This window comes from Buceros rhinoceros, unplaced genomic scaffold (assembly GCF_000710305.1).
Source record: "Buceros rhinoceros silvestris isolate BGI_N320 unplaced genomic scaffold, ASM71030v1 scaffold17330, whole genome shotgun sequence".
NCBI classification, from domain to species: Eukaryota; Metazoa; Chordata; class Aves; order Bucerotiformes; family Bucerotidae; genus Buceros; species Buceros rhinoceros.
The window spans coordinates 1,164-20,192 of NW_010388092.1; the positions used below are offsets into that span (position 1 = coordinate 1,164).

The 19,029-nt window shown below is 40.0% G+C and overlaps 1 protein-coding gene across 1 annotated transcript in view; it reads right to left on the reverse strand.

Annotated features, from left to right (window-relative positions):
• The window catches only part of RORB (RAR-related orphan receptor B), a gene marked incomplete at its 5' end in the record, with an annotated part of 38,414 nt that overhangs the window by 936 nt on the left and 18,449 nt on the right, over nt 1-19,029 (reverse strand). The window contains 5 exons of the mRNA XM_010144860.1: nt 84-196; nt 5,714-5,824; nt 6,959-7,066; nt 8,992-9,124; nt 10,384-10,505. Of these exons, the coding sequence (XP_010143162.1) occupies nt 84-196; nt 5,714-5,824; nt 6,959-7,066; nt 8,992-9,124; nt 10,384-10,505 (587 nt within the window). The remainder of the gene's footprint in view (nt 1-83; nt 197-5,713; nt 5,825-6,958; nt 7,067-8,991; nt 9,125-10,383; nt 10,506-19,029) is intronic.

Sequence of the window (19,029 nt, forward strand, 5' to 3'; positions counted from 1 at the left end):
AAGGAAAAAAACAGCAAAAAAAAAAAAAAAAAAAAAAAAAGCCAGGGTCAGGGAGTGCTTGGCTCTTCCTTTTAACAATTTACCTTTGTCAAAGTTTCATCGTCGAGGTGGTTCTTCTGGATCACATGTTGAAGTGCAAAGTAAATCTTTTCCTGAAGCTTCTGGACCTTCCTTGGCTCTATTAACCAGGCTCGATCTTAAAAAAATGAAAGCAAGAGCTAAAGCCAGGAGTGCACAGATGTAGGGAGCGCTCATGGATGAACACAGGATCCCGTACGGGTAAGTGTTCACAGCCGTTAGAATTCCCATGAAGAGGCCTGCATGATAACTAAGACACAGTTTCAGAGGCAAAATCTCTCAATCCATTAAAGATTGAGAGATTTTAATTAACAAAGTGTACAGAAACACAATGTTGGCTCTGTATCTGCTTGTTTAAACCAGGATCACCTGAGATAAAGATGGGAGAAGAAATGAAACAAGGCCCAACTATTTTATTATCCTCTATTGGTACAATCAGTTTTCCTCTAACGTCATAATGGCTAGGTGAAAAGCATGTCATGTTATCTCAGTGTCTTCATACATAAATAATAAACATATTGATCAAAAAAGGTCTTTGAAAACAATAGAATATAAATTTTTGAAAATTAAAATAAAATAAATCTTATTATTTACCAGGTTAACATTTTGAGACCAAATATTATATTCTGAATAAAAAAGGGTTCCTTCAAAAGAATGTCTTTAATAATTCAGAAGAATTATGAGTTGTTGCAATGTCTCGAAGTGCAAATTTCTCATTATTTAAAAATGTTCTGTTTTTAAACAACAGAAAATAAAAGATTATCTGGGAGATAATCTCTTAGTTATCTGGGAGAATAACAGGTGTAGTTGTTTGGAGACCTGTATGACTCCTACTGAACTCAAACCCCAAGTGCAGGATGTCTTCCTTAAGATCTATAGTCTCACAAGTCATAGCTTCTGAAGACAAACAACCAGAAAGAGAAGTAGCAGATCCCAAGACAACCCCAAAACTATTAATTCATTTTGTTTCCAGCGCCATCAAACCTTCTGTTTTCCCATGCTGCAAACTCATTTTTTCCTCCCTTTTTCTCTCAATCAAGACCAGTTCTTGGGCAATTTTAGCTTTCAAAGAGGAAATAAGCAAACTCTTTTATCACAGGGCCTGGATCTTCATGCACAAATTGAAAAGTGAGAGAAAATCCCTTTCGCTTTCATAGCTCTTTCACACGCTCTCAGCCACTAAAATAATCCATAGAAATACTACAAATCAACCATTTCAATGAGCACACATGCCACAGAAGCTGGAGCCGAACCGTATCATCACAGGAAGAGCAGGTGTATGGAGAGCAGTGTATGAAACGTGTCTGTCACCAGCTCTTGTGAAAAGAGACAAAACCAAACCCTAGCTATTAACAGATGATCAGACAAAGAAAATAATCTGTTTGCAAAGCTTAGAGTGATTCTCAAAAGGTAAGTCAATGGATCCTGTGCTACCAGAGGTCATAGAAAGAGAATGAGCTGAGAGGACATGCAACAACTACACAAATAAGTACATGGTAATATTTAAACTTCACAGGTTAGGTGCCAAATTTTATGCTATTGCAAAAAATATGCCTTTCAGTAGTGTTAAATCAAGGCCTATTGTGGCAGACTGGAGTTAAAAGGATTTATTATAGAGAATAATCTTTAAAGATTTATCTTCCTGTCACAAGAATAAGCTTAAAAATAGACTGAGGCTGTTGGAGGACAGATTTAATCATTTACCTGTCATGGAGCATGCTGTATATAACACAAGAGTTCGTAAGTTCATGACAAGAGTTAGTTGCAACTTTTGCTATGGATATTAAGTTCGAATCCCAAAATACGGTTTCTATCACCTAAAAACCATCTGCAAATTTGGCTGTAACTCCCCAGATACATCTAGTTATGCTTACAAAAGTGGAGGAAAAGGTCAATGGATCCGTAGCTACCCATATAGGATATATAAGGAGCAGTGGTTCAACTCCATACTTTTCCTTTTGGGTTTTGTACTTGTGTATCTTTAACAAGTGAACAGGCCACTAGGCTAGAGAACACTGTAGGAAAGAGGATGACAGACAGCTTAAAATATCTGCTTTTGCAAAAAGGAAGATGGTAAAAAGGAACAAGGCCAGTCAGAATTTCAGAAGAGGGGGCAGATAAGATAGTGTCTTACCACCTGGCTCTGGCATGTTTGCAGGTGGAGATGTCTCTGCAACTTTGACTGGGCTCCTTTTACAATTTTTTAACCTTTGAAATTGGAAAACAAGTTAAAGAATCGCCTCTAAGCAGAATGGTTAGGTCCTCTCTAAAGTGGAAAATCAGGATTTGTGCTCAGAATCAGATGGAAAACGGGCATGTCACTGGATTTTACAACATTAGAAATTATACAATGGATGTTCTAAGGTTCCCTTACTTTCAATAGGATCATTCCATTTCCTACCTAAACACTGAGAACAAGGGTACGAGAACCACCTGTTCTGTAGAAAAGAAAATTGAATATGAGTACTTGCCATAGGGAATCTGTATATACCTATATTAGTGGATGGAAGGACCGATGCAAGTACTTTCGTGAAACTGCTTAATTTTAAAATTTTTTACATATGTTCCCAAGATGGAACACTTAATTGTGAAAGAAACTGGAACATCTAGTGTGGAAGGAAATGACCTCTTTATCTATTGTTTATTGTTATCATTGTTGTAGGAAAATAAATAGCAAATTTCAATGTCAGTTTAATCTGTATTGATTTTCCCTCCCTCCTCATTTCCAAGCTTAGCAGTCCAGCTGAAATGGGAATTATCTGCACAATCCGAATTTGTAGTCTTTTTATGGAAGAGAGACTGCTTGACAAGTGGGCCTATGTGAAACTCATGAGGGTCAACAAGGTCAAGTGCAAAGTCCTGCACCTGGGTTGGGGCAATCCACAGTATCAGTACAGGCTGGGGGATGAAGGGATTGAGAGCAGCCCTGCAGAGAAGGATTTGGGCAAACTGGTGGATGAAAAGCTGGACATGACCTGGCAATGAGAACTAGCAGCCTGGAAGGCCAACTGCAATGTGTGGCTGGCAGGTCAAGGGAGGTGATCCTGCTGGTCTACTCTGCTCTGGTGAGACCGCAGTCACCTACTCACCTGGAGTACTGCATCCAGCTCTGTGGCCTCCAGCAAAAGAAAGATAGGAGCATGCTCAAGGTGGGACCAGAGGAGGGCTAAAAAATGATCAGGGGGCTGGAGCACCTCTCCTGTGAAGAAAAGCTGAGAGTGCTGGGGTTGTTCAGCCTGGAGAAGAGAAGACTCCAGGCAGACCTCGTTGTGAACTTTCAGTACTTAAAGGGGGCCTATAAGAAAGATGGGGACAATATTTTTAGCAAGGCCTGTTGTGACAGGACAAAGGGCTAAAGGAATTAAAGGATTAGAAGACACTGTATGTGTTCTCTTGCTTGCAAATAGAAAAAAGACAACTTGAATGTAAAATGGGGAACTGTGGGTTATTGAAATGTTTAATCTCGCAGTACCACCTTCAACCCTGAAGCTTGATTATAGTGAAAAAAACCTTGGAATTGCCTCTGCTTATCTGTGCTACTTAGCAGAAACAGAAGCTACTATTCAGGAGTCACCCAGCCCTGAAGGGCTGTATCAGGACTGATGTATATCAGGAGTGAAATGCATTACTAGAGTTAATGGAGAAGCTTTTACAACACATGCCTGCAATTCAGCTGACTCAAAGCCAGTGCTGAGTTGCTGACTCTGTCAAGTGCTTGGTACATTTGTGAGAAGTAGAAATGAGAGTGACTACTCAGGCAACATGAACTGCTGGCAAGAACGCAAGAGATTTTGGTGCTTTACAAACTAAACGGATATATGTAGAACTGCAGAGTTGAATCAGAATGATGTCCATCTAATGCCTACCTGCAGCTAAGGACATTTCATAAATTATCTGATCTGAAATCCATTAAAATCAATGGGAAACTTACCATTACTTGAATATGTTTTACCCAGGCCTAAGGCTAGAAGCTTTCTGCAACCAGATTTTGTTGAATAGGGCTGAAACATGTTCTCCTTTCCAAGATTACTTGGGACAGAGAAACATGAATTCTTTTCAATTTGGCTAGAAGTTACATAACTGAATTCTCTTTCTCCCTACAGGTGAGATGCCCCCATCTGATCCAAAGGGCTTTGAAGTCAGATTCAGAATGATCCTATTGTTTCTGTCTCTTCAGCTAACTCCTACTTCTCCTGTTCCTAACTGTAACAAAGAAAAAACGAGGAGTGGAAAAACTTCCAGTTATTACAAAAGAAAACTACAGATCCTGCTTACAAAAATCCCTCTTTCTTCTTCCCTTGCCTTCATAATGTGAAGTCAGCTGGAAACTGAAACCACCTTCTGCAGTCACTGTTAACATCTTACTGAATAACTTCACATCCCAGACTCCAATCAAATTTCCAGCTTGTCTTCAGCTTTGCATTGAACCTTTCTGCTGAACAGGCCACTAACGTTAGCCTTAGTAAGCACTGGCTGTACATCGATGTCATGCTCACAGCTGTGGTTTTTTTCAGACTGAGGGACTTCTGTTGGGCGGGTATCCATCAGGACACTGGAAGTCCCCCGTCCCAGAGGAAGTCGGTGTATACAGGGAACAGTGCACAAGCAACTCTCACCCCCGTGCACTACTGAGGTGGAAATGGTGGCTGTTTGAGGGTTGTCTCTGGAACATCCTGGCTTAAGACCATGAAGAGCCACCAGCTCACTTCACCTCTGAGCAGATGACTGTAAGAACTGCCTGAAGGGAAAATAAAAGGAGCAGAGTCTTTTCAGCAGGTGTCATTAATGATGAGAATGAACATGTTGACACCATCTGTGCTAGTCTAATTCTGCCTAACATAATCTCTACCACAGATGTGCAAGAGGACAAAGTGACCTAGAGGAAGTCTTTAGCAGAGCAGGCTGGAAAAACAATTGATGGTGGAATTTTTTGGTAAAGGTAACCTTCAAGAGGTTAGTGGAAACTGGGAATCTACCTTCCCTGAGACATGTTTAAAAATCCCACTCTGAACTATAAGATTATCTACCAGACCCATCTTCTGGGTTAATTCAATCAAAAATCCCTCTTTTCGGGGGTCAGACAGCCAGCACTCACTGAATACATGCTTGCCTGTGCAGAATTATGATATATAATTGCAGGAAAGTGAGCATTTTGCCCCTGGAATCACTAAGGTTCACTTGAAGATAAATTCAGACAGGACTCAATACAGATTTTTACTGCTAATGTTCTTATACCCACAGAAAAAGCTCATCATTGTTAGGAATTACATTACCTGCTCAGGGCTGGAGGTCTGAGCTTCCTGAAAATGTTAGGAGGAACATGCACCTCCTTGAATACCGTGTGGTATGTGGTCTGGTGGAACATCAGCCTGCACTGCTTATCTGCACAATTCTGCTCCAAGTCTGTTTACCCCCATACTTTGAATCTATTTTCAGCAATTCCTGACAATCTACCAAAAACAGAGTGAGGGATGTTTGGGTAATTCAGGTATTCTTTCACTGCTTAATATTGCATAATACAGCTTAATCAGCTGTTTAAGTAGGTAGAAATTGAGGTGGACAAGGATGAAAAAAAACCCCATTACTGTTTGGGTAAAAACCCCATTACTACCCTGTGTTTGGAATGAAAAATTACCTGGTGATATCAGAACAGCAGATGAAAACAAAGCAATCTCCTCCTCAGTCAGCTGTAAGGAACATAAATTCTTTGCAAAGTCAAATGCTTCATTCACCAGATCATCAGAACCTGCAGACCACACAGGACAAAATCAGTGCTAGAAATTTATGAGCTCTTTAACCTGCCATGAAAAGAAAATTGTTTTGGTATCAAAAAATCTGAGTGAATGTCTTTACTTTTTAAATGAGTGCCTTTCATTAGCTATTAAAGTCTCACCTACCCCAAAAAGGTACACTGAAGCACAAGAATTATCAAGAATTATGGGCATGACCAGTACAAAAACTGCACAGACATCTTAGAAGAGGGTTTTCTTTTCCCAGTGTGGAAACAGATAGTAAATCTAAAAGGTATGAATGACCAGTTCTAAGTATATTACACATATATAATTTCATTAATTAACGGTCCAAATAGTTCTGAAAATTTGAGAAAACATCATAAAGACCAACATGAAACAGCTAAAGGACATTCATAAATGCTTTAAGATTGTAAAGAGGTGTTACATTTATCCATATGCAAATAAGAAAAACATATACCTACATGATAAATATATACATCTTAAGCAAATATTTCTCTTTGAGTGTGGTCCTGAATAAATTTCCAATAATATATCAGTCTCATGGATGGGCAAAAGACATCCTCTTAGCTATTAGCATTTCAGGTAGCACTCAATATCATTGTAGGTAATGAAGAAATTGTTTCAAGATGTTAATCTAAGCGAATCAAAATGAACTTAAAAGTTTTAGGCAAAAGAGTATTTTAGCTAAGTCCTTGTCTATATTTTTTAGTAATTAATCCTTTTGGTTCCCTTATTGGTGGGGCTAAAATCGCCTTCTGCAGGACACAATTAGTGGGAGTGATTTTATATTTCAAGCATAACTGAACTGTGAAGATAAACTGCTTGGCTCCTGCCATAAACTAATGTTTTATCAAAGCTTCAGGTGTCAGAGTAAGAAATCTCTCTGAAAAACCCTCATGCTGTTGTTTTTGTTTTTGTTGTTGTTGTTGTTTGTTTGTTTGTTTTTAATTGGAGAAAAACACCAACCACTGCCAGCAGCTTATGGAGTCACTTTTTTTCTTTTTCATCTCCAGCCTAGAAGGTTTGGGGATGCAACATTTACTGAGATTTTCTTTGTGCGTTACAATTTTCAGAAAGACAAATCTGTCATGATGTGGTTCAATGTGAAAAGAAGATGACCAACATACCCAAGGCTTTAAACATTTGCATCCCTCCATACTTTCCTTCAAACAGAACAGTATTGTTGAGTGGGTTGAAGGCACGGCACATTCTCACCAAAACGACTTCCAAGCAGCCTATCAGACAAGAAAAAGAGCAAAAGTACCACATATTAATGCAAAACATCAGAATATAGGAAATTTCAAGAAAATATTTTGGAAGACATCAGTCATTAGAAACATCAGCATTGATGCTGATGACTGATCATCATGATGATTGACTCTTGAAAGCATCTAGATGATACATCTCTGAATGAGAAAAAAAATATTTCTGTCTGCTTTGAGCATAGAAAGGGGTAATGTCTGGTCCAGCCTAACCACCCTTCCTTAGGTTGATTTTCTGCCCATTGCAGTAAATTAGCACTCTGGACTTAATCTGAATTTAGATCTGGGCAAATATTTTCAATTTGAAATATTTTATCCTGAAACTAGGCATTTATTGAAACTAATTTTTAAAAATTAAACTTTTTTTATACAAAAACCCAGCTTCGTTCAATGTATATAAATTCCAGCTTCATTTGGCTGGAGGAGGAGACATCACAAAATGTTTTTAGAGAGAAAATAAATACTGTCAAGAACACCCCTTTTACTTTAGTTTTCCATAGTTTTCTTTCAGGTTGGGGAGTAGACAAAGGAACTCTTCTTTTTTTCTCCTTATCTTTTTCTATTATTTCCTCATTGCAAAAATATACATTTTGGGAAAGTGAAGAGAAAAATTTTAAGCATCCCTTAACTAAATCCAAATCTCCTGCGGAACTTTGTCTGAGAATTCTTTTCCAGACATGCTTTTGAGTGAAAAGTTCTGATTTTCTAACTCCTGCTCAGCATTAACAGTAAAACAGAAAATAACACCTGACAAATTTACACACACTGAAGCTAAACAGTTGTCCAACAGTACAGTCAAACGTAACTGTATCTTTTGCTGAAGGTGCAGTTGTGTCGTTAGCTTTGCCAGACAAATGAAGATACTTGGGGTTCACTGGCATCTGCTGAATTTCTGAAATTAGTACAAGCTTTAGAAAAATGCTTCTCATGCTACCACTCCGTTTTCCCAGAGGGTTGCCCGCATGTTCCCAGGGTCTCTCTATCCCTTCCCTTTGCTCTTGCGCCCAGCATCTCAGTCCAGCCCCACACCTAGCCATAGCCCTCTGTGTAGAGAGCACTGAATCACTCTGGCTTTCAGACTTCACGAAGAAATCTCTCTTGAAACAGGAATCACGTCTCATGTTTAACGAGTCGCCTCACACAGCATCCTGCCTCTTACACATGGAGGGAGCAATAAACTGATATGACAGGATAAATGCAGTTAATTACCAGTTGTGGTTCACTTGGTCATACCATTTGGTTCTCCCGAGTTAGGTGGAGTTACTACATAGTCACAATAAATCTTGTCATGATTCTTACGGGGCACAGAAATTAACAAGTCCCATGACAAGGATGGAAACTATTTTCCCCCTTGCCCTCATGCATACACATGCACACCCAGGGCACACACAGAGAGCACAGACAGAGTGCACTGCTGTAATCTGCTCTCATTTATTCTGGAACCAACTGGCACCAGCAGGGATTTTTCCTCTTGTGCACTGGCTGGAGGGTATTTCTGTAGTCTCATTAAAAAGATTAGAGATGACCACAGAGGCAGGCCCTGGCGAGCCTGTGTTCGTTTCATTAGTGACAAGTGGGGATTTTACAGAGTGGCAGATGACTGATTCAACCAGCTCAATTCGCAGGGTCCTTCTGCCACGTCAGGTTGGAGACTGCAGTTTCTGCAATGATTGTGTGCGTGCGTGTACTAAATAACCACAACTGACTGTAGAGGGAAGGGGATCAGAAGGTAACATGATTGATTAATGTAGAAAAATACGGAAGGGTTAATGTAACAAATGAAACTGACTGAAAATAGGACTCCTTCAAAATTAAAATGATTTGCAGAACAAGACGGCAGGGCATACTTCTAATGTGGTGGGTGCTAAATCAGTCTCAAGCCTCTGGCATTTACCCACCTGACTTAAGAAGGAGAATTTGGTCATTCTGGCAGAGCTCCATGAAACCTGTTATACGCTTTGCAAACTCCACCACGTACTGGATAGCGTGGGTGATCTGAATGGCACACTGCTGCCACAGAGCTTCTCTGGTCTTCCGGGAAAACAGACACGGAAAAGGAAAGCAGTGAGTAAGCAGGTTCATCAGTGCATTAAGTTCTTCAGGTGGCCTTGCAGAAAGGCGCACTCCTCAGACTCTGCCCCCATCCCCAGGCAGAGCTGGGGCAGCATCTCTGCTTCTGACACTTTTCTTTAGAAGGCTGTTTTCACAAGCTGTTACACTGGTAGTAGTCTGAACTCAGCATTTCCTCTTCAGAGGGGAAGAATGCATTGCCCAGTGTTAAAATGTGAATCTAATGGCGGCTTTTGTGCAAGATAGACAAACAGTGGCAAAAATAATAGAAACAACCCAGAGTACTCTTAGGGAAGAAATGGCAGAGCTATTAAGTCATCCAAAACAATATTTTTGCTGGTTTGAAACTTAAAACAATACATAATTAAAGTACCATTGCAATCTGAACACAGATCGCATCAAAATTTTGTCTCCTTGATAATAATTTTCCTTGCACACAGAAGTGTACAAACGTAAACCGATAGTCTTGGTTTGCATGCCACAGCTCTGCAAGCTGTAGTGTCTTTTTATTCTTGCTAGTACTGTACAGCGCCTCAGCGGAGTCTCTTCTGTCTCTTGTGTGATCAGCTAATGTGCTAAGCGAAATCTAACTGAAGAATCATTGATAGAGATGTTGGTGCAAGAAGCACAAAGATTTCTGTTGACTGGATTACATCTGAAGAGGTGCCAGTGGGAAAAAAACTGAGTTTGATCTGAGAATTGCAGAGGTAGAACAAAAATGGGGTGGAATGAGATAATTGTTCCACTTAGTTTTGAACAATTTCAGTCTAAAGAGTACTTTCAGTTTGTCACTATCTATTTTATGCAAATGACAGACATTTGTTATTCATCTGAAAAGATTTATTTTCAAAATTAAAAGGAAACAAAATTGGGTTGCCTTATTTTCTGAAAATCCTTACAACAGAGAATTTCATCCTGATCACATTAAAGTCATATGAATTTCTGCATGAAGTTTAGATCTGTGATAACAAGCAGAGAGCATGGAAAACTGGATTCTGTAGCTATGCCTAAGCTTCCACATTACCAAACATCCCCACATGCTGAAAAGCTGCTGCTTCTTATTATGAAGTGTGACTCCTTTTTCAGTTATTGGTTCCTCAAAGGTATTTAAAAGCCTTTTCTGATCTGTATGAAGCTCATCAGCATATCTTTGCCAAATATATTACACTGTTAACAATTTCAAACCACAAAGAATGAAGGAAAAAATTACAGGATTGTACCTTGCTCTGGTAAACCTTAATTTCTTCATATGTGTGGGTCTGCCACGCTAGCTGGTGTAGTTCCTCCATTGTATATTGGCATGTCTCCAAATGAGATTTAATGATATTCTGTGCAATTCGATCTGTGAAGAGGAGAATAAAAAATAGCTTGCATGAAACAGTGAATAGTGATTTGAAATAACAAAATATTGACAAATTAAATTTGTTGGAAAATGCAGATTAAAAAGAAATATTTTCTTTCCAACACTGTCTTTACCATTTTTTAAATTTATTTTTGAAAATGACTATTGCAAAATGTTTCAGTATTCAACCCAAAGCCAAACAATGCTTGATAAATAGTGGATCTGCACATGAAAATAACAATGACTTTTGTGAAACTATTTAGACTCTTTCATCTGGAAGCTAATTCTCCTTTTCTGTGTTTTGGAGACCTGTTTAACTGACCACTTCTGTCTGCCCCAAGCCTGTGCAGCTGCCTGGCTCCGACTGCTCAATCCTGGCTTCAGCATTTGCATTACCTTGGTGTCACTTGTATTAGAGGAATGGGAAAGAGGTATCTTTTTTTTCCTCAAGTTAGTTTTTAGCTGAAACAATTTTTGATTTTGCAAGTTGAACATGAACATTTAGACTGGTGCTAGCAAGAAGTGAAAGCTAGAACTAGTATCCTGGGTTTTAGATGGAGAGATGGGGGAGTAGATCCCACATCCAGGATTAAGTTACCTGGAAGTTATTGTGACATTGCAGCCTTAGAAACTACTGCGTAACAAGGAATGCAGGATATAATAGGAAAGGCAGGCATTCAGTGCTGGCTTGAGAACCCACTGAAACTAAATTTCCCAGGAAAGTATTTTAAAGTAGATCTTTGCCCTTTAAGCCACTTGAGTGAATTTAAAAAAAAATTGAGAAGAACTTCCAGCATGAATTCATTAGCACTGGAAGCTGAAACATCTTGATAAAACATGCTATAGAAATGCGATGATTTATTCTTTTGCAGCTTTGAGATCTATATGTCTAATGAAGATCAGTGCTTCAGGCTGAAGACGTTGCTTAAGCTAAACAACTTTCAAACAATGGAACAAAGTTGAAGTCACAGAACTGAAATGAAGCCCTTGTGGCAGAACTGGCACGCTACAGAAAACATGTTTGTCAAAAAAGGAAAGGACACTGACAATGCATTATCAAAAGCTGATTATGGGGAAGCAGAAAGAACCGGGAATGTCATCATTTACTCATTCACATCCTCAGCAGTTTGCATACAGTGGGTGGATCTGATGCTTGGAATCTCAAAATAGTACTGTTTCTTTGGCCAAATGTTGACTGAATTTAAAAACAGCAGCAAGAAGGAAATATGAATGTAAACCTGTATGTGCTCCCTGCAATCACTGCTATAGAACTGTCATTTAAAGGAGATGTGCCTGCGCTACTGTCCCAGTTAATAAACTAGGACTCAGTGGAATGGTGCTGAAAAGAGTTTTTGTAGGAACAATAGAACCTGCTCAATTTAATCTTTACAGGTATTCCTTTAAAGGTCAACACCATGTTTAGGTTTCCTGATGGAAGAATTGACACAAGCATAAAGATAACTAAAAATGTAAACTAGTGAGTATAGGGATCTATCCATCGCACTTTTATGGAATGTTGGGATGCAAGTCTTAACCCATGAAGGTAAGCTTTTATAGTAAAAACCTTACAGCTAAGTGGGCATGTCAGAATAAAGGAATTACGAATTTAAACGGATTTTTTTAAGTATCAAAAAAGGTTTATTTGCATTTTTTTACCAAGAAAAGAAAGTAAAATCTACCTTTTTTAGAAAGATCAAATCTCCCATATCATTCTATTTGAATTATGGTTTTAACATCATCATCTTTCTGAAAATATCCTTAACCTTAGTAACCCTGACTGCAGAAGTTAAACTCAAGCTATAGGTTTTGTTGCTTATGTTCCTGGAAAGATTTAACCAGACAGAACTGAGGTATGGTCAGAGGAAAGTTTAGGTTTTGTATCTAAAACACCAGCAAAAGAATTATGGTTTCAGCTTGTATCACAAGTCTGCAGCCTGAATGGTGAAGAATTTTGCCCTCTGCATCCATTGACTGGTCTTTTTCCCTCTTGTGCTTCCTAGCCCAGCTCTCCTAGCCTCACCATTTGATACAAAAGCTGGAATTATTCACACTCCTGATATAAAGAAAATGCTTACAATAAATACCTCAAATACTTTAATATTATTGGATAGACAGATTTTTAATCAGGTAAGGTGACCTAATGCCAACAATCTGAAAACAAGACCTTCTCATTTCGCAGACCTCAAAATATTCTTGATTAGCAGTTCTGCAATACTGCAAAGATCCTCAGCTCCACTCCTTTTCCTGCCATTTATGTATTTACCAGAGGACTGAAGAGCTGACTAATTCTTTACGGTTATGCAGGGATAGCATCCTGTGTTTTGCCCCTATACATCTTTTCCTTAGGTACTTGTGCTTATGTTGAACTGACATTAAAACCAATACAGATGTGTGAAGGCCTAGGGCAATTGCAGCACGCAGCAGCTCCGATTGCTGACATCCAAAGACGAATCACGTGCAAAACAGACTTGAAACTCTTGTGCCATAGGCAAGTCAAGACTGAGTGTGTGATGGAAAGAGTACACTGAGTCTCAAGGGAGGAGGGGATGGCTCATTCAGTGTGAACAAAAGAGAAGGCTGCTTGCTTATACTGAATGCTGGGGTCCCTGGGAGGAGCTTTATGCAAATACAGCATACAGCGGGGTGCAGAGCTGACATGATGCAAAAAGTAAAAGAAGTGTAAGCTTGTCTTTGCTTTTTGGGCGGTCCAGCAACAGAAGATCCAATAAGGTCAGTGCAAAGAACATCACTTTCAAAGGGTTTCAAAAAGCACAGCCTTTTTTCCCTGTCATTTTCAGATTTTAGCATCTTTTTGCTAATGAAATAATTGGAATAAGTACACATCTTTGCAGAAAGAAGTTCCTAAACCACTGTGAATAAAGTATTGACATCTAATGTGAACCTGTCCTTTCGCATGGCACAGGTACTGGGCTGTATCCACAATATGATACATTTCTGTGAGACTTGGCAGCTGTCAAACACTGCTGGCAACTAAGTTCAACATATTAATTATTTTAGTAGAGCCAGAAAGAAAGGGACAATGAGGGAAAAGAAGTCAACAGGGTCATACAGTGCAAGGAGACCTATTGCCTTGATGCATAGAGTATGGCCTCAAACCTATGGGGGTAATGAGCTGCAGTAATGCTCAACAGCTATATCCCTCCTGTTGTTCAGGCTGGAAGAGTACCCCACAGTTACTCCAGAAATGAATTCTGTTAATTTTGTTTCCAAAAATCTTGAGTTAGATGTTTCAAGGCTCTCCTTACACTGGGAAGGTGCATGGACACAACCAGGAATTGTGTTTGGATGGGCTGCAAGTACTATAGAAGACAACTCCATTTTTGTGACCTCAATGTGAACTGCATTTCTGATTGAAATATTGTCAGCCTCCATTTTAGATAAGTTATAGCAGGTTTGCAAGGTTTGCTTCATGAAAACAAATAGATGATGCTGGCCACTCAGGTGTGAGAATCAATATTGGCAACATTTTATTTTACAAGCCCCAAATGCTGCAACTGTTGAATGAAAAAGAGTAATTCCAACTGAAAGAATTACTGAGCCTGCATGACAGTACACCACCAGCAGTATAATAACTACAGCTATAAACTGCAAGATTTGTAAACCTTATCTGCCATAGTACGTAAACACAAATGTAGACTAGGTGCTTCACTCCTCCCCTTTTGTCTATATGCCGGATTTATTACAGGAGGACTCCTACTATGCATCATGGCCACTTGATACTTCATGATACTGTAGGGAATCTGAAAGCCACAGCATATCTTGGCAGATTGACTCTGTCTCAGAAACATGTACCACAGAAAATAACATGTTCCCAGTGTCTGAACGCCAGTATGCATCGTGACATGGAAGCATTTACACGATAGATGGATGCTAATTTTGATGATTTCCTAGTATGGGAACCTTGAAATTTTTCATGGAAAGCAGATACTTTTTTTACAAATGCTATGCTTCATTAAAAAAAAAAAGTCTAGAAAAAAGTATTTGCTTGCGGAGAGATAAACCCAAAGCAACACAATCAGGAAAACAGTCAGTAGTTACAAAGAGTACGAGGTCTTGAAAAATCAGAAATACTCAAATAAGATATATCCTGGAATGACCACTTATATTTAACTCCCGTCCTGTATATATGTATATGCTATAATGGCCCCACTATTCTAGCTCTAAAATCTCATCCATTCTTAGGGATAACAAGGAAACCTAGATATTGCTGGAAACCTCGATATTTCTGCAGAAAGCAGAAACCTGAGAGGGTGGGCTTGTCTCCATGCCCCTCTCAGGCAGGAAGGCTGCCCTTCCTGTCACAGCAGCTTGGGTGGTGCTAATGGGACCCTGAAAGGGGTCAGCTGGATGATGAGATAAATTAACTGGGATTTTACAACGCAGCAACATAAAAACCAAAAGTGAAACGCATAGTAGGATATGTCCAGAAGAAGCTGAAAACTGTACATCAGGAAGCTGAAAGTTTATCTGTCAAAAAGATCTGTTCTCATTCAGAGAAAAATTTGTGGGTTTCTTGAAAGAAATACCTTGTGTGTCAATGTAATTTTATGGTCTGAGACATGCAACTTGTCAGACAAGATAGCCTCAATGCCTTAGACTAGTTAAAGAAACAAAAAATATAACAGAAAGACGGAGAATCCTAGAACGCTTTGAGTTAGAAGAGACATTCAAATGTCATCTAGTCCAGCCCCAGTGAATGGGGATGTCCTCAACTAGGTCAGGTTGCCCAGAGACCCATCCAACCTGACCTTGAATGTTTCCAAGAACAGGGTTTCTACCATCTCTCTGGGCAACTTATGCTAGTGTTTCACCATCCTGATGGTAAAAAAATTCTTCCTTATATCTAATTTAAATCTCCTCGCTTTCAGTTTGTTGCAAGAAACCTAGCTAAAAAGACAGTCTCCATCTTTCTTATAATCCCCATTTAAGAACTGGAAGGCCACAACGAGGTCTGCCTGGAGTCTTCTCTTCTCCAGGCTGAACAACCCCAGCACTCTCAGCTTTTCTTCATAGGAGAGGTGCTCCAGCCCTCTGATCATTTTTTGGCCCTCCTCTGGTCCCACCTTGAGCATGTTCCTATCTTTCTTTTGCTGGAGGCCACAGAGCTGGATGCAGTACTCCAGGTGAGGCCTCAACAGAGTGGAGTAGAGGGGGAGAATCACCTCCTTCGATCTGCCAACCACACTTCTTTGGATGCAGCCCAGGGTACTGGTTGGCTTTCTGGACTGTGAGTGCATATTGCCAGCTTTTCATCCAGCAGTACCCTCAAGTCCTTCCCTGCAGGGCTGCTCTCAATCACATCATCCCCACATGATATTATCATCACAATACATAATATTATCAATATCATGTATTGATAATGAAGGCTGATGCGACCAGGTGCAGGACCTTGAACTTGTTGAACCTTGTTCACATGGGCCCACTTCTCCAGCTCATCTGGGTCCCGCTGAATGAAACCCCATCCCTCAGGCATGTCAACTGCACAACTAATCTTGGTGTCATGTGCAAACTTGCTGAGGGTACCTTTGATCTTGCTGCCCCAGTCATTGTGGTCAAGATATGAAACAGTACTAGTCCCAGTATGGGTCCCTGAGGGACACCACTTGACACTGATCTCCATCTGGACATCAAGCCATCGACCACTACCCTCTGGATGTGATCATCCAGTCAACTTGTTATCCACTGAATAGTTCACCCATCAAATCCATATCTCCAATTCAGAGAGAAGCATGTCGTAGGGGACCATGTCAAAGACTTTACAGAAGTCCAGATAGTCACCAATAGTCACTCCATCACAGAAGGCCACTAGCTGGGTCAGGCATTGTGAAGCCATGCTGGCTGTCTGGGCCCCATGTACCTTAGCATAGCTTCTAGCAGGATCTGTTCCATGATCTTTCCAGGCACACAGGTCAGGCTGTCAGGTCAGTAGTTCTCAGGATCCTCCTTTCCACCCTCTTTAAAAAAGGGTGCTATGTACATGTACTCTGGGTGAAACACATAGTGTGTTTCACAGTATGTGTTTCATACTGCCCTGTGTACAGGGACCATGATAACGGAATAAATAAACATCTATGGAACATGATCCTGGGCTTATGCCTTGATGTCTACGAATCACCCTGTTGAGGCCAATACCTGAAAGAGGCCACGTACAAATATTGATGGAAACTGTCCTGAAGTGTAACAAGGGATCTCACTGGTGCTAACAGAATTAAATGAAGCTATCGGGGAAAAGCAGCATATGAAGGGTGAGATGTGATAAAGCACATGGACAAGAGAGGGATGAAGAGGACTATGAGAGATCAGCTCTGTTTTGGCAAAAGAAATGGTTTTTTAGGCTTCACCTTCCTAAAATTACAGAAAGAACAAAAGACTTGATTCTGTGAGGATGGACCAGTGAACGGTGAAGTAAGCTATACTACAGCTAGTTGAATAAACCCGTTCTGGTTTTCTACAGATGTGTAAAATATCACTTGTCATTCCTTCTCTGACCTCCCATCCTCCATGTGTGGCTGGGTAAGGGGCACCATGAATGTGTACGAAGGGCTGGTCTGCTCAGGCCCATTTGCCAGAAGCCACTTCCTTTTTTGGGTGAACATGGGCCTGAGTCACAGCCTCTCCTTTCCCTAGGGATCTACGTCCCTTCACCTGCTGAGTGGCCTCTTTTCCAAACCCTGTGTCGAAGGCTTCTGCTTTGCTTTGTTGAAGCTGGACAGTAGCTAAAGAAGTGTTAGACAGTCCTGGCAGAAGGACTGGACAGCCAGCCAGCAAGACTGCAAAAGCTCTATTTCAGCAGCAACACAGGTCAAAAGCAAGGGAATATCAACATTGCCTGAGGTACACACCTCTTGCATAAACTTGGGACTACAGCTCATAACTTCCAGGACAGAAAATAAACTTTTCTGTTTCCAGACTTGGCTGTTCTGCTGGGCTCTTCTTTTTTGGTTTGTTTTTTCCTTTTCTTTTCTTCCTCCTTTCTTTTCTTCCTCCCCCCTGCTACTGTAATATCTTATTTAAGGTTTCAGTAGACACCTCACAAAAGGCACTCTCCAAAGGTTATGATAGCTCAAACATGTATTGCACCAGTGGGTTAGGAGCTGCTTAAATCCTAAGTACATACAGAAAGCTGAACATTGCAACCTAGATAGTATAAATCAGCATAGCACAGACCTGCAGGGGTCTATCATCAGCTGATGAGTCAGTCCTGCCTTTTTCAGACATTTCCTTGTAATATTCAGAGATGTCAAACTACAATACAGAGGAAAATCTCCAACTTGGGGTCAAGTGCAATGCTGGTGGGGATGGGCGTAATAACTCCACGGACTGCTGCACACAGCATTCACCAGCTGTGAATTTGCCCTGCTAAGTGAGAATTATCCACAGTACTCAGCAGTGTCTGTTTCCTACAGGCTCTTCAGTTCTTTCATTTGTCTCTCTTTTCTCAGGAGAGACTCTAGGTTTTTTTCAGCATTCCCTTCTTTTGCACTGGGAACTGAAGAACTTTGAAGTGTGCCTCCTAAAACACTGATAATCATCCTCAATTAAAATGAATAATGAATTTTTAATTTGCCACTTACCCTTAGGATCCAGTTGAGTAGCTAAGAGCTCATCTCAGCTTATATCCTAAGTTGAGCTCTCATGGGGATCCACTTTGAATTAATGCTGCAGCAACACCACAGCTTTGTCTGGCTGCTGTAGGCGTGCATATCAGTACGTACAACTATCAAAATTCCAGCTAGACTTTCCAAACAAAGTCACCATTCTAGGACCCAAAATAATGTCAAGCTAAGTATTAGATCAACTGTCTTCTGTACCATAATTCAAGGGTATCATGACTGTAAAACAAATAGGTTTGCAGACCAGTTTAATTACACAGGCTACCTCAGGAAATTCTTAGGCAGTAATACAGGCAGTGATGCAGGGAATAAAGCAGAAGTATGTCTTGTGGTTCCTATCGAACATGAATAACAGGTACCAATTTTTTTAAATGAACTGGCTGAAAAGTCTGAACTTTTATTTACAGAGAAGCAAGAACAATTTTTCATAAAAGTGGTTGCAAAAATCTCATCCCACTATTCAGCTGTCTTTAGCATTCTCAGTGTAATAATGCACAGAAGATTTCCCTTTCAAAAACTTACAAATAGACTAACAAGTTTCATAACACCCATTTGTTCAATAAATTTGTAACACCATACAATACGCAGCCTAGGAAGATGATATGAAACACTGAAACACTCATACGAGACTAGATGTTCTTGAATTTACTTCAGAATAAAACCTTCCCTTGTGTTCAAGTTATTGAATGTTGGAAACAGATTGCACACTAAGACAATGTTATATGTGCGAGTTCTGTATTTCCTCTTCCTTTGAAACAAATCAGCATTTCATTTGTTTTTCCAAAAAATGCTAAGAAATTACAAGAAATGCTAATAAATTACAAGAAATAATTACAATTAAATGAAGTCCTAATCTGGAGGAACCTAGAGGATGGACCCAGGATGCTGTT